At 40.5% G+C, this 14,428-nt stretch overlaps 1 protein-coding gene across 1 annotated transcript in view; it reads left to right on the top strand.

Annotated features, from left to right (window-relative positions):
* The window catches only part of THSD7B (thrombospondin type 1 domain containing 7B), a 280,685-nt gene that overhangs the window by 253,717 nt on the left and 12,540 nt on the right, over positions 1-14,428 (top strand). Inside the window, exons 17-20 of the mRNA XM_005153757.4 lie at positions 3,108-3,249; positions 4,599-4,714; positions 5,249-5,366; positions 12,172-12,317. Coding sequence (XP_005153814.2) covers positions 3,108-3,249; positions 4,599-4,714; positions 5,249-5,366; positions 12,172-12,317 — 522 coding nt within the window. The remainder of the gene's footprint in view (positions 1-3,107; positions 3,250-4,598; positions 4,715-5,248; positions 5,367-12,171; positions 12,318-14,428) is intronic.

Genomic DNA, 14,428 nt, shown 5'->3' with positions numbered 1-14,428 from the left:
GTCTGCTACCCACCAAGAGGACAACTGAGTGGGAAAATGGTCCTGATCGCCAGGAAATTTTTGGAGGGGCTATATGATAGCATGTGCGGCACTGAGCTGCATCAATGCCCTGTAATCAAGCCCAGCAGGATGCATGCTAGACGGGTGCATGCTATTTTATTTAAAGAAGTTACTTATCTACAAATGAGACGTATTTCCTGTCTACAGGTTCTTATTTTGAAGGGAGCAAAAGCAGGTATTTCTGAGATGGCACAGACTCAGCTTTTGTCACAGCATTTAGTGATTTTTTTTCCCCTTTGGTGACATAATGCAGAGAAGCATTAATTAGGAGTAGCTACTGAGATACCTTCTTTGATTTTTTAATTTGTTTTGTCTTATTGGCAAATCATTTAAGTTATTAGTGTTAGTTGTGAGGATGGGCAATCAGATTAGTTGTGGAAAAGGCAGTAAACTATTGGTAAACACTTAGCATAGGTTTAATTTTCAGATAATTAAGAACAATTGGTTATTTTAGATGACTGTGGATATTCAAATAAGATTAACATTTAAAATCATTTGACAAGGTCTGTGTCAGCAATAAGGACATAATAGAATTTCCTTCACACTATGTAAACATAAGAAATATTGTCCCTGAAAATACATTTTTAAAACCAGGCCAGACTTTTTCCCTATTTTTCCTGATATTCATTTTGTTTAGTTATGCTATCATCTGTGCAACTAATCCAGTTTTCAGCAGTCTGAGATACAGATTTATGCTGCAATGCCATTGCATGTCTCTTTAATATTCACAATACAGGACTTATCCATGCTTTATCCATTTAGGGTTCAGTGTTAGCAGTCAGTTGCATGATAATAAGCCTGTGGTTTTGAAATGTTAGTTATTTTTTGTCATTAAACCACTCTAGTAGAAAAATCATGTTTTAAATTCCCAAGCATTTATGAAAATGCATTGAGGACTTTTTTGTTTTGTTTTCTGTTCCTGAGTGGTCTTAGTCCTAATGAGAGACCATTAGGAATTAAATAGGTTCTCTTCTTCAGTAAATGGCTTTGAATACCTTTAATAGGGATTTATTTCCATTAGGTTAGCTGTGACCACTACCACAGTTCCATTCCCCTATACTGGTTTGCAGGGAAGTGTTTCAGCAGGTCAGCTCCCCTGCACTTGGGGTTGCTTTTCTGTCCCAGCCTTGCAGTCAAAATGGCTATTACATATTCGTGTAATCACCCTGGCTTCAGAATAAGCTTATTTTGATGTTTTTGTGATTATGTTAAATGAGATAAAATAGCAATCCTTAGTGTTCTTCACCTCAGCCTTGCCCTGAGTCACAGGCATTTGATCATTGGTGCTGTGACTCCGTCCTCCTGAAGTACTTGCCTTTGGCCTGAGACATGGATGCAACAGGCAGGGTTGGGGCACCAGCAGTGGAACCACATTCCTCATGGCCCAGCCAGTGCTTATTCTGTAGCCCCAAGGGAAATAACTAAGAAACATGTAAGCGGAGCCAGGTGACACCTTAGTGTGTCATCCAAAGAAAACAGCTCTTGTGCTGCAGAGGCATGTTAACCAGAAGGCTGCAGGAGATTTGTAGGGGTGAACAGATGCTTCCTTCTACCATAAAGGGAATGTTTCTTAGAATACTGAAGGTATTTGGTCACTATTGCCAAGTCTGTAGTGAAATGGAAAGCAAAACAGCCCCATGCCACAATGCTAACAGAGTAAGGATGGAGGGCTGCTAAAACAATTTTCATGCCTGTGATGTACAAACAGAAAATGAAAACCTGTCTCAGTTGGTTCATATTAGACTGGAGGAGCCAGCTAAAAAGAACCTTATGAAGTTCAGTGAGGAGAAGTGTAAGGTCTTGCACCTGGGTAAGCACTATCAAAGAGTGCAGCACAGGCTGGGATCTACTTGGCTGGGGAGGAGCTCTGTGGAAAGGGACCTGGGGATCCACATGGACAACAAGCTCAATAGGAGTGAACAGTGTACAGCTGCAGCCAAGAAGGCCAACATCAACAAGCAGAGATAAGGATGTCATTATCCCACTGTACCCCTCACTTGTCAAGCCACACCTGGAATCCTGTGTTCAGCTTTGGTTCCCGCTATAAAAAAATTATGTGGGCCGGCTGGAGAGGGTTCAGAGAAGGGCCACAAAGATGAACAAAGATGAATCCTGCCATGTGAGGAAAGGCTGAGGGAGCTGAGTTTGTTCAGCCTAGAGAAACCAAGGCACAGGTGAGACCTTATCACCATGTTCTGGTGTTTAAAGGGTGGCTACAAAGATGGAGTCACATGGAAAAGGGGTAATGTGCACAAGTTACTCTCAGGAGATTCCAAGTGGACACAAAAGAAACTTTCTCACAATGAGAACAACCAGCCATTGGAATAATCTTCCCCAGGAAAGTAGTGCATTCCTCGGTGTTGGACACTCAAGATTCAGCTATACAGGGTGGTGGGACAGCTAGTCTAGACTGTGCTTTTGCCAAGAAAGGTTGGACCAGATGATCCTTGGTGTCCCTTCCAACCTGGTATTCTTACGATTCTGTGATGTTCACATGAAAATGTAAACAAGCAAATCCTGGGCAGTTGGTCATCGGTATTTGTATCACATACTTTGGAAAGTCACCCTGTCTTCTTGTCAGCGTTATAAATGATAGGCAATTACAAATGTCCTTCCTAGAAATGAAAGCTTTGCTGTAACATCAGTTATTACTTAAAAATGTATTAATTGTGCCAGAAATCCTGTCCCATTATTCAGTACTATGTAATTTGCTTAACCCTAATGCCTTGGAAAGAGGTGGAAAGTAGAGCACAGCAAAATGGCACAGTCGTTAGCCTATTGTCGCCAAGGATCCTTATAAGAAAGTATAGAAATAGTATAAGAGTGCCTAAAATAGCAAATCAGGGTGAAAAAAATACGACTTTTCGTAATATTGGATTTTTGCCTTTGAACCACATTTCCTTCATATGCCTTTAAGTATCTTTAGAATGAAAGTGTGATTATATTGTACCTTGATATGGCCATGCATATGCATATAACAACCCCAGCTGGTCAGTGTCTGTATGATTTACTGGGTCTCTTGTACTGTCTGTCACTTTTGTATATAGGTGTGTGATCCGAATATTATGCAAATCCGAACTAGACAAGTGCTAAGGTCTTCTGTCAATGCAAAGCCGTGCCCTGAAGACTCACAAATGAAGCCATGTATTCTTAACCAAAATTGCTTCCAATATCAATACAATCTAACAGGTAGGAAGATACTTTCCAATATATTCTTAGTGGGAAGTGACACCAATTGCGATGCATATTAAATTGATGTTCTGCTTTTCCAAATATCTTTCCATAAAAGATTCACCTCCTTAAAGGCTTTCTCCAGGTGTGTTTTTAGTTATGTTTGCTTGTGATGTTAGTTAAAGCCTTCACATTAAAGAGCTACAAGTAGACATCACTGATTTCAGTAATTACATGCCTAGGTTTGTACAGGTTAGTGGACAGTGCATATTTTTTGTATTTAAATTGTCATTGCAGGTACACTGAAAATAAAACAGGTTACATGGGATTTCTTCTTTTTGGTGGGTTATCAACAGATTTACAAAATTCCAGTTAAAAGGTTATAATTTGAGTTTGAAGTTAAACAAGTCTGGTTTGAAGGCAGTATGGGTTATATGAGTGGGTGTAGGATATTCAGAGCAAAATGCATTGTTTAGGACCTTAGAAGCAATTAGATATGTTGCAAACAGAGTAGCAAAAATAGGGAAAGCTTTTATTTTGACCAGCTTGGGTAAATGAGAAGAGCAGAGAGAGGAGAGATCTAAGAGGAGTTTGGGGGCTGTGGGAAAGGACAACAAAGCAGGTTAAAATACCTGAATATAAACTCAGCCTGTTTGAAATAAAAGGCCCAGAAACACACAGGCAACAGGATGATGCCTTTTTTATTGTCACATTTCAGAAATGCAGGACATTTATGTGTTCATGTTTATCAGAGGTGGAAGACACAAAGTAATAGGTTTTTTTTCTCATGCTTCCTGTTTATTGGTGGTGTATGGAAATTTTAGTTTGTGTCATGTTTTTTGTTTATTTTAAGTGGTGTTTTAAGGCTTATTTCAGTTTAGTTGTATTCTGACTATCGTAATTTCAGACAAGTAATAAGATATGAATTTTCTTCCACTAGAAATACTGGTTTTATTTCACGAGTGTTAGAGCTTAGTTTTAAATAATGGAAGTTTTGCCTTGAGACAAGGAATAGGTTAAGCCAGTTATCCTGCAGAAACTTTCCCAGATACTTTATCAAAGTGAAATTTTGCTTCACACTTGTAAATGCACCAACTAGATTGAACTGATTCGCTTTATCAGTGTTTAGCAGTTTTCTGTGCACTCTGATGTGCTGGTTTCATTAAGGGGATATCTGAGTGCAAAACAAGTGGTTTCCCCTCAGAGACTAGCTCAGTTTTTGAGAGCACCTTGCTTTTGTGTCGGTTATTCTTTGGTTTGGGATGCCCTGATGTGGGGAAGCAAACGTAGCCCCCATGTTGAGTAAAAAGATGTCAAACAGGACAGCTATGACCTGCAGCACTGCACCCTTTGCTCTGTGTCCACAGGCTGGAGCGGGTGCCAGCTGGATGCTAATGCCACCTGCGGGCGCGGGGAGCGGCGCCGCCTCCTGAGCTGCCAGCGTAGCGATGGAGCCACTGTCAGCACGCAGCTCTGCCAGCGGGTGAGACGCAGCTCTGCCACACATGTGCATGGGGCACTGAAACACCAGAGGTTCTTTTTGTTTCCAGAAAGCTGATGCCTTCTTACCCACGCCAAGACATCATCTATAAACAGTGGAGAGGTTGTGTTCAGTGATGGGATCACAGCAGTTGGGTGCTTTGGATAACAAGAGCATCCCCAGGATGTTAGTGGGTGGTATCACTCTTTCACTCAAATGCATGAGGTATGGCTACCAATCTTGACCATCCCAGTGGCTCTGACAAAGCTGGTGGCGAGGGAGCTTGTGCTCTACTAGAAGTTTGGGATTGGCCTTTCAGTGTAAGAGCCAAACACTGAGAAACTCTTAGATGTGAGATGCTTCAACACTGAAACTGCTTTCACCAACTGCACCCCTGGGGAAACACCCTGTAAACTCTCTGGTGTCCCACCAGAATTGCTGCCAATTTTCATTGTCTTGACTTGGCACCCAGCTGTGGCAGGAGGTGGCTGGGGGACCCGGTGTGGCTGACACTTGTATTTCCTTGTCATCTCACAGCTTCGCCTGGAGAAGCCAGTGCAGACAAGTAGCCAGTGCATAGTGCGATGCACAGTGGACTGCCAGCTCTCAGCGTGGTCAGCCTGGTCGCAGTGCTCCCACACATGTGGCACTGGCGGTGAGTCCCCTCCTGTCCCATTTCCCCCATCCACCTCAGCAAAGCTACGCAGATGGGACCTCCAGCCCCAGGAGGGCTGGGGGGGGGGGAAGAGTGCAGGGATTGCACTGGAGTCCTGAGGTTTTGGGGCTTTTGAACAAAGCATGCTATTTTCAAAGTAGTCTAAAGTGAAAAATGCAACTTAGGAAACAAATAGGCAGGTGTCTAGAGGGTTATTTTATTAATAAATTCAAACTCTCAGAATTCAGTCCTAGGAAACATTAACCCTTGAGACAGGGGGAGTATGTAGAGCTGGGGAGAGTTACAGGATTCTTAAGAAACAGATAAATATAATTACATCCCACTGAAGAAAAACCACTAAGTCTACTTTTCAGCATTTATTATATGCCTCCATCTCCATCTTGTACCCACAGGTCCCTTAATATTTGTATGACTCCAGTAACTTCAGCAAGGTTTTCTAAAGCCAGTAATGCTGACCAGCATACAAAACATGAAAGGATTAGGACTTTTTACCTTTATGTGATTTTAAAACCTGTTTCAGTATTGACATGAGAAAATGCATTGGAAGTTTTATTCAAAATAAGCTTGTGACATTATTTCCCAGGCTTCTGATGTGCAGCAAATATGCAGCTAATGGTCTTTAAGATTCAAGAGCCATAATGTATATTTGGATCAAATTCACTTAAGGTTAAAAAGAAAAAAGCTCTTAACTTCCATAAAGTGATTCCTTCAGATGGATTTCAGAGATCAAAGGGTGATACAGAAAAAGCTTAATATTTAGATTAGTGGTGTTCTTTCTTTGCTGAGCTTTTAGCCCTCTTGTAAAGCAGTGCTTTCTTAACAGAAATGAATAATTCATGGACAGCATTTTAACAACAACACACTAGGAATACTATTAATTCCAATTTTTTTTTTTTTTTTCCCAAAATTTGTGTTGGAGTGTTAACGCTCATGTTGCAGAATTGACTTAAATTAATTCTTTGAGTGTTCAAACACTTATTAAAATAAACAGAGCTGTGTGTGCATAAGCAGGTTGTAACTTCTTTATAGCTCTTAACATGCTGACTGCCTATAATGCCTGAAGTTTATTTTTGTCCTGAGTTCTTACATTGCATAGTTTGCAGAAGGATGTACTCAAGTAAAGGTACATCTTGTATTTGCCTTTGATCCTCAAATGCTTGTGTAAATCCTAAAGACCAGTTAAAGGGCCAATGGTTGCCAATACATGCAAGGAGCAGTTACTTCATGTCCTAAGTCAGAACTGGGTTCCTGCAGAGGGTAACTGAAAACATCTTTGCCCTGCTGTGGCACTCCAGTGAGCATTGTGGCTGTAGATGCCAAACCTCATTACGGCTACTTGAACCACACAGTCAAGCCCAGGCGCAGTTCAGTCTATAGGTCATCTTCTGGTCCTCAAAGTTTGTAACTTCATTATGCTGCTAGCAAGGGAGCTGGCTCATACAGTTCACACCATAGATGTGTAGAATTTAAAAGCTGGAGATAGTGTTTTCTGAACCTATGGCAGCTAAGCAGCTAGGAAAGCTGTCTTAATAATCACATCATAAAGAAATCAAGTTTTTTTCAGTACTTGTCTATCATTTGAATAGTTTTACAGGGACCCAAGAGTCTTTTGAATCACAGCCCAAAGCCGGAGTGTCAATGAAACAAAACTACTTTGCATCCAGGTTATTCCAAGCACATGGTATATTTTACTGCAGCCCCAATCCTTATTTGAGTTTTGCTGCAGCAACTATCAAGCATGGAACTACACTGATCTCACACATCCGTGATGGAGGGACCTTGGCACCAGTCCCGTCGCCTTGACCTTTGTGTAGCTCCAACAGCAGGAACACCGTAATTTCAACTTCTTCACTGAGTTCCAGTTGGTTATAAATACTACTTGATGGTATTAACAGAAAAGATATTCATTATGTAGTCATCTGTAGGTGGTACTTCAAAGATTAATACGGTTAAGGTTTCCTACCTGAAGGTGCATGGACTGCAATACCTTGGGTATCATCATGAGTTTTTCACAGGCATTTTTAAGACTAGGATGAAGCCTCAAATTAGACAGGGAACAACAGAGGATGACAATAAAATGAGCTGTGGGAATCAGTAAACACTGATTCAGCTTCCCTTTGCCACATAAGTAATTGTCCACTATTTGATAAAGCTAAGACGTAGGACTTAGATGCATGGTTCTCAGAAGTAATTCACAGCAAGTCAGTTGTACACACTGTTAATGGCTCCGCTCACAATAATACGATGCTTTTCTGACTTTTCTTGGAGAGCATGTGAAGGGCCTGCTGAAGTTCCGTAAATGACTTCAATAGAAACATAATTTAAATATCATTCAGATCAAAATTTAGTGTTGCAGGATTTATGTTTTCCTGTATTTCTTACCTCAAGCATTGTTACCAGTATTTTTATTCTGTGCATCTCTTCCAATAGCTTTTTGCTGTGTTATATTTTAATGGATGGTAGCTCTCTTGCTCAGGTTTCATTTTATGGAACACTGCATTTAAACATGAAGTGGTGTGTATGTGGCACTGACAGCTAATATGGCTCTGGTACACAGCAGCCAAAGGCGAATATATTGATTTTTATAAATGATGATGAGTAAAGTAGATCTCTCTTTCCTGCCTGTACTGAGCCTACGGAGATGTATAACTGATATTTGCCTGTTGCAGCTGTAGTTCTGGGCAACATCTGTTCAGGATTCTGGTTAGGGCTTTAGGCTGATGTTGGATTATATATTAGGGTTCCTAGTATCAGTTGCTGTACTACTATGAAAAGATGTATATTAATGGATGATTCTCCAATGGCCTGAAAAAAAGTTACTGGAAAGATATTTGGTAAGGATAATCCCCAGCAAATTTTATTTCTTTTGTTAAAGCAAATAAATACATAAGAATCCTGATTTTTTCTATGTAAACATTTTCCAATTCCATAGCATTTCTCCCATGTTGTCTAATAGGAGTGCTGAATAGTATAAACCCACCTAAACCCATTCTTTGCCACTTGTAAACCTGACTTCATCAGATAAATTATGGGATTTACCTGCTTTACCCAGGGCTGAACATACTGACATGCTTTGCTCAGGCTTCAGAGCTCAGCAGAGACCATTGTGGTTTGCAGAGATATGCACCCCAACTCCAGACTGACCCCTGTGACAGAAATGAGGGGGACAAATGTGTGCACAACTAAAAAATTTGGTGGTTATATTTTTCACTGATTCATCACTGATTTGGGAAAACATGTTTGGTTTTGGCTTCTGAAGAGGAAATTTTTATGACTTTCACTTGTTACTCAAACTTGGCAAGCTCCATTCTGATGATGCTGGGACACATTGCTGGAAGAAGGGCCACCAAAATGTCTCCCTGAGCTGCGGATGCCCCACTACCTGCTGGAGAGACCTGCTGTGTGAAGCAGGTGAAAAGCTCCCTTTATCACCAGTCCCATTGTTTTGTGACCTGACCAAACCTGACCTCCAAGGCTGTGAAGTAACTTGATCCCCGTTTTAGTCTTGTGGCTGCCTGATAGGGCCGTGTTTTATATGCTATGCTTATGCTCATCTAGCAGATAATGACGTGTCAGTAATTTCAGTGGGATGAACTCTAGCAGGAATTTTAATTTTCTTGGTTTCAGCTGCAACACATCACTTTGTGAGAATAAAATGCAAAGAATGACAGAATTTTTTTGAGGGTGAAAATCTTATTCTTCTGATTTCAAAATATGATCCTATGTTTCTGAGGTGAAATTTCAGCAGCTGATGCAAAACGGAGTTTTAAGTAACCAGCATTAACGACGCTAGCCTCTTCTTTATTTTTTTTCTCCTTTCAAAACTAATGACAAATTTGAGGATATGAAGAAACACATATTTGCAATGGTTGTGTTTTAAGCCCAGACCGTAACTCAGAACCAAGCAGCGGCTCGCTCACTCCCTCCCTTCTTCCTCCTCTGCTCTTGGAGGGATAGGGAGAAGAATTGAAAGAATGTAGCTCCCATGGGTTGAGATAAGAGCAGTCCAGTACTAAGGTATAACACAAAGCACTGCTGTTGCCAATAATAATAATGATAAGGGAAATAACAAGGGAAGAGAATACAACCGCTCACCACACGCCAACTGATACCCAGCCTGACCCAAGCAGTGATCTAGCCCTTCTGAGTAACTCCCCCCAGTTAATGGGCATGACGTGCTGTGGTATGGAATACCTCTTTGGCTAGTTTGGGTCAGGTGTCCTGTCTCTGCTTCCTCCCAGCTTCCCCTCCTCGTTGGCAGCGCATGAGACTCAGAAAGTCTTTGGTCAGAGTAAACATTACTGAGCAGCAACTAAAAACATTGGTGTTACCAGCACTGTTCCCAGGCTGACAGTCAAACACACAGCACTGCACCAGCTACTAAGAAGGAGAAAACCGAGTCCTACCACTGAACCCAGGACAACAATTTTCAGCACATTTTTTTTGTCTTAATTTTAGTATCATTCAATTCTGCAGAGCAGAGGCACCAGAGATGTGGCCAATTCATTGGGAAATCAAAGAAAAAATCACTGGGAAATTAAAGAAAGAACTAGGATTGCTTTGACTCATCCAGAGTTTGTATTGGAAGCAAATTATTTTCAGATACACTGAGATTCTTCTTGTTCTCCATAGGCAGCATAAGATGAGTTATTTAAAAAGTAAAACCAGGGAGATTTTCTGCCACTTGAATAACCACGCACCTAGATAATATTAGTGAAATGACAAAAAAGAATCACAAAGCTTTGAGAAACTCACTGTAGTGACTGTGCAAAGAAAGATTTCAATGAATTTTCTTTCTTCATTGATTTATTCATAGTATAAAAAGAAAGTAATAGGCTAAATGAGTCAAGAACCAGCAGACCAGTGTGAATGTAGTGAGTTTAAATGGTTTGGATAACCAACTGTAGGAAAATAGAATGTAAATAAATATGGAATTGTTGTTAATTCCTCTTAATAGGGAAATTGTGTTTTCTATTCAGTGATCTTCCCATTTACATTTTGCTAGAAAGATGTTAAACAGAGTGCACAAAAGGAAATTATTTCTTTAATTAAAATAGCTTGATGAATGCTTCAGGCTTTCAAGTCCCTTCTAATGAAATCAGATCTTTTAAGCTTAGGAGACCACCTTTTCCATAGCTGCGTTTTTGGGAACTCGTGCCTGGCTGGACCATGAAGCTCCCTGCCCTGGGTGAGCTGCCACAAAAAACATAACAACCCAGAACCCCACAGCCACAGGCTTCCCACAATTTCCCAAAGAGCCTTTTCCATTGCTTACCAGTTCTCAGCATTCAGAATTAGGAAGAATCCAGCAAATTGAGTCCTTTTGGCCTGTTGGGCAGCAGAGAGCTGCAGTATGCCAGCAGCAGGCTGGGGGATTTTTCTTCCCTTGCTCTGACTCCCAGTGAACCGTAGGAGTTTCTTACCTTTCCTCCCAGCTGGTGCAATTTTTTCTATATCTTAATGTATCTGATTCCGTGATGGCTGAGTGCACAGTCATGTGGATAAGAGCTTTTATCATCACTTCTGTTACAAACTCCCCAGGTCCAGGAGATTAAAATTGGAAAAGGAATAAGTCTTAAAATTGGTTTAAATGGGTTTAAAAATGGAATTCAATGGGTCAGAGCAAGGGAGCAGCATTGGAATGGTAAGAGAGCTTGCTAAGTAGCTTTTTCAGGTGTGTCTGCTTAGAATTTTTATTTGCTAAAATGTTTTTGGAAACCTTGCTCCATGGACAATCATGATGACCGTTATTAGAGATGCACCTTAAACCCAGCTGCAGTATCATTAATTCAGAAGTGCATGCATAAATAGCTGGGAGAAAGATCTGGGTGGACATTGCAGGCTCCCCACTCCACAGGGATGTTTGGTCTCCACCCCACAGACTCCTCTGTACTACCAATTGCATTGCAGCTAAACAACTGCAAGCCAAATGGAAGAGCTCCACCTCAGCGAGTTAGCAATTACTGCTTGTCTCTGTCCTGTTGCATGTGTGTGCCTTATTACTCAGACCTTTTATTTACTTTTTAACTGCCCCTCAAATCCATGCCTATTGAAAGTCAAGGCAGAAATTTTATCCTCGGCAGAATCTTCTGCATCACATTGTATAAGGACTTTTTATTTTTTCACCTTTCTTTTTAATTGGAGCTGGATTCTAATTGAAACATTTTGAGTGAAAACATTCCTCGATATAAATGGATGGCAAAGGAGACGGAAATGGAATTGCTGTAACTTTAATGAATATATTCAGTTTTATTAATTCAAAGGTAGTAACATAATTGCTTTCTCTATTCAGTGGCTGAAGAAGTTTTCACCAATAATAAACAGGATTTTAATGGGAATTGCAGAAGTGGTTATGGACGGTAATAGCCACTACAATGTTTGCAGTTTTCAAATTAGCTGCTTATAATTGCTCATAGAAAGAAAATATCATTTGTTAAAAATCTCTGGAAACATAATGTTAGAAATGATGCTGCTATTGGTAGTATTTTCTTGTCATATTTAATAATCAGGTTTTAGTCAAATATTTAAATGCTGCATAAACAAGTAATATATTTGGAAAACATACAAAACTGTGTTTTAAAACTGCATTTGAAAATGTCAGTGACTGCATGATTTAGACTTAGCAATTGCATCCATGTTATCCAAAAAGCCTTCCCAATTAATCGCCATTTTAACAGATTTTACTGATAGAAAATGAACTAGGGATACTGATAAATCACAAAATCCGCCTTTCCTTCTTCCTCCGGGTCTCCTTCACCGTGCCCTGTCTTCTTCCCTCGCCTAGGCCAGATGGTGCGTGGACGTTCAGTGGTCCTGCAGGCAGAGGGCGAGGGCAGACCCTGTCCGGAGCAACTCACCCAGCACAGGAGCTGCCCAGTGAAGCCCTGCTACAGCTGGCTGCTTGGCCCGTGGTCTCCCTGCAGAGTCCAGGTACAGCTTTCTCCATCACTCCCTAAGGGCTCCTCAGGTTTCCTGCTGCTGGGGTCAACAACATAATCATCATTACATGGCACAATCGATTGAGGCCACTGTTCATGGGTCAAAGGTGTCTCTGTGGCATTGAAGGTGCTGGTAAGATCTCTCAGAAAGCGGGGGAAGTTCAGGAGTGGTAAACCTCTGCACCTCATCTTCTAGCCATCAGCAGCGATTTATAGCAATGCAGGTTCAAGAACCATGAGCTTATAGAGGTATTAAAGGAGATTTATGGAGTAAATGTGCTTGAGCGAATATAGTCATGGTGACCTATAATTTAATTATATAAAGTAACTCTAACAAGAAAATAGATGCACTAGATTTCAAGAGAGCTTAGCCTGTTTTATCTTTATTCTTTCCTGCTTTTTTTTTTAAGTAAAGTACTGTATAGCAGGTCTTTTCCCACAAGGTCTTCATTACAATACCATGAGTTACTATATGTAATGCTGTTTTATACTTTCTCCTTAGCCTAGCTATCTTTTTAATGATCTAAGACTGGCTGGATTCAGTTGCAATGTGTTTTAGCTACACTCAGCACTTCTGCTTGGTACTGGAGCAGTCATTTTTTCACTGCCAGTGATTTGCATCAGTCTTGAGTTGACTTTTTCTTCCCCTCTGTGTTTCTTCTTTTACTCTTATCTGTTTGATCGCATTTCCAATATTAAAACGTATTAGTCAGTAACCCAGTTTAAGCAGAGGTGAATCTTTCACAGTGAGGTTTTTCAGGCAAAGTCCACTTAAAGCTGGCTTTGCTGAGCTGGTGATGAGAGAAGACTGATTGGGGTGGAAAAGTGCCCTGCCTGGTGCCAGGGGCAGGACTTGTGCACAGATCTGTGGCTTCTTGTCCACATTATACCATGTAGGACATTGAAGGCAATAATGTACATAGGCACATCCCATGTGTTTTCTGCTCTGCATTCTGCAAATGCCATGAATGCCTATGTGGTTTCTAGGTGCAGTAGATGGATGTGTAGTGAATACTGCAGGTGGCAGAATAGATACCCAGAACTTTCACAAGTTTTCACAAATGAAATCTGGAGAAGGACAGTCTTTGGACAGTCCAAGATCAGAGAAACAGAAATATATTTGTATTTTATATAACAAAGAACAACTCATTCCAGCCAGGGATATGAATATAGTCCTTGTATGTACTGCACTCAGTATTCATTTATGTATAACATAAATGTAACAAAATGATAACATCAGCTGATGTCCAGCTAACATAAGCAAATTCTGTTAAACATTAGCAAAGAGACCTTCAACCATAGAAGCTAATGTAGCTGATAAAAGAATTAGTAGGGAAGCTGAATTAAAGCCCTGGCATACTCCAGATAGATAACACATCATGCAAATTAAAAGTCTGCACATCCAGAACCCCGTTAAATTTCAGCTCAGAGCAAGTAATCACAGCCTTCCCTAACCCAGATATCATCCTGTGCATTCAGTGGAGGTAGAGCCTGTGTCTCTCCTTAAATTACTGTGATGTAGTTTCTCTGCCCTTTGCTTTGTTTTGGAGAGGAGCCATTTTATTCAGGTTCACTTCTCTTTAATGAGGTGCTTAGGAATTAAATGTAGTTCATAAATACAGGGTGATTTATTCCTGTGCTGTACTGGAAAAGAAGCTTAAGCTTACTTTCTAAAGAAAGCTTTCGGAAGCCCTGTTCTCAAGGGTGCTTTGTGAAATAAGGTAAGTGCATACTATGGTAAGGCCAAAATGAATATTGTGAAAGTGTCATCCTGTAATAATATAAACAGGACAAGCAATTATGGAACTAAAATATTTTTCTTGTATTGTGAGATAACTGAGACTGCTTGTCTTAATTTGTATAAGGACTATTTTATACTAAATTGACTTCATGTGAATAATTAGAGGTGTCTTCATGTTTAGGAACAGAGCCCACTAAGTGTTCTCTATTGCTGATTTTCACAGTACAGGAATCAGTGCATTGTTCTCCAGGTAATTACACATATCACAGGCACACTTCTGGAGGGTGTGGAGCATTTCTGCTGCATTCAGAGGGATGCACAACTTGGGAAGTAGTCAACACACCTAACCTTAAAGGGTTACA

Source organism: Melopsittacus undulatus, chromosome 4, assembly GCF_012275295.1.
Source record: "Melopsittacus undulatus isolate bMelUnd1 chromosome 4, bMelUnd1.mat.Z, whole genome shotgun sequence".
Classification (NCBI taxonomy): Eukaryota; Metazoa; Chordata; class Aves; order Psittaciformes; family Psittaculidae; genus Melopsittacus; species Melopsittacus undulatus.
This window is presented reverse-complemented; position numbering and strand designations above follow the sequence as displayed.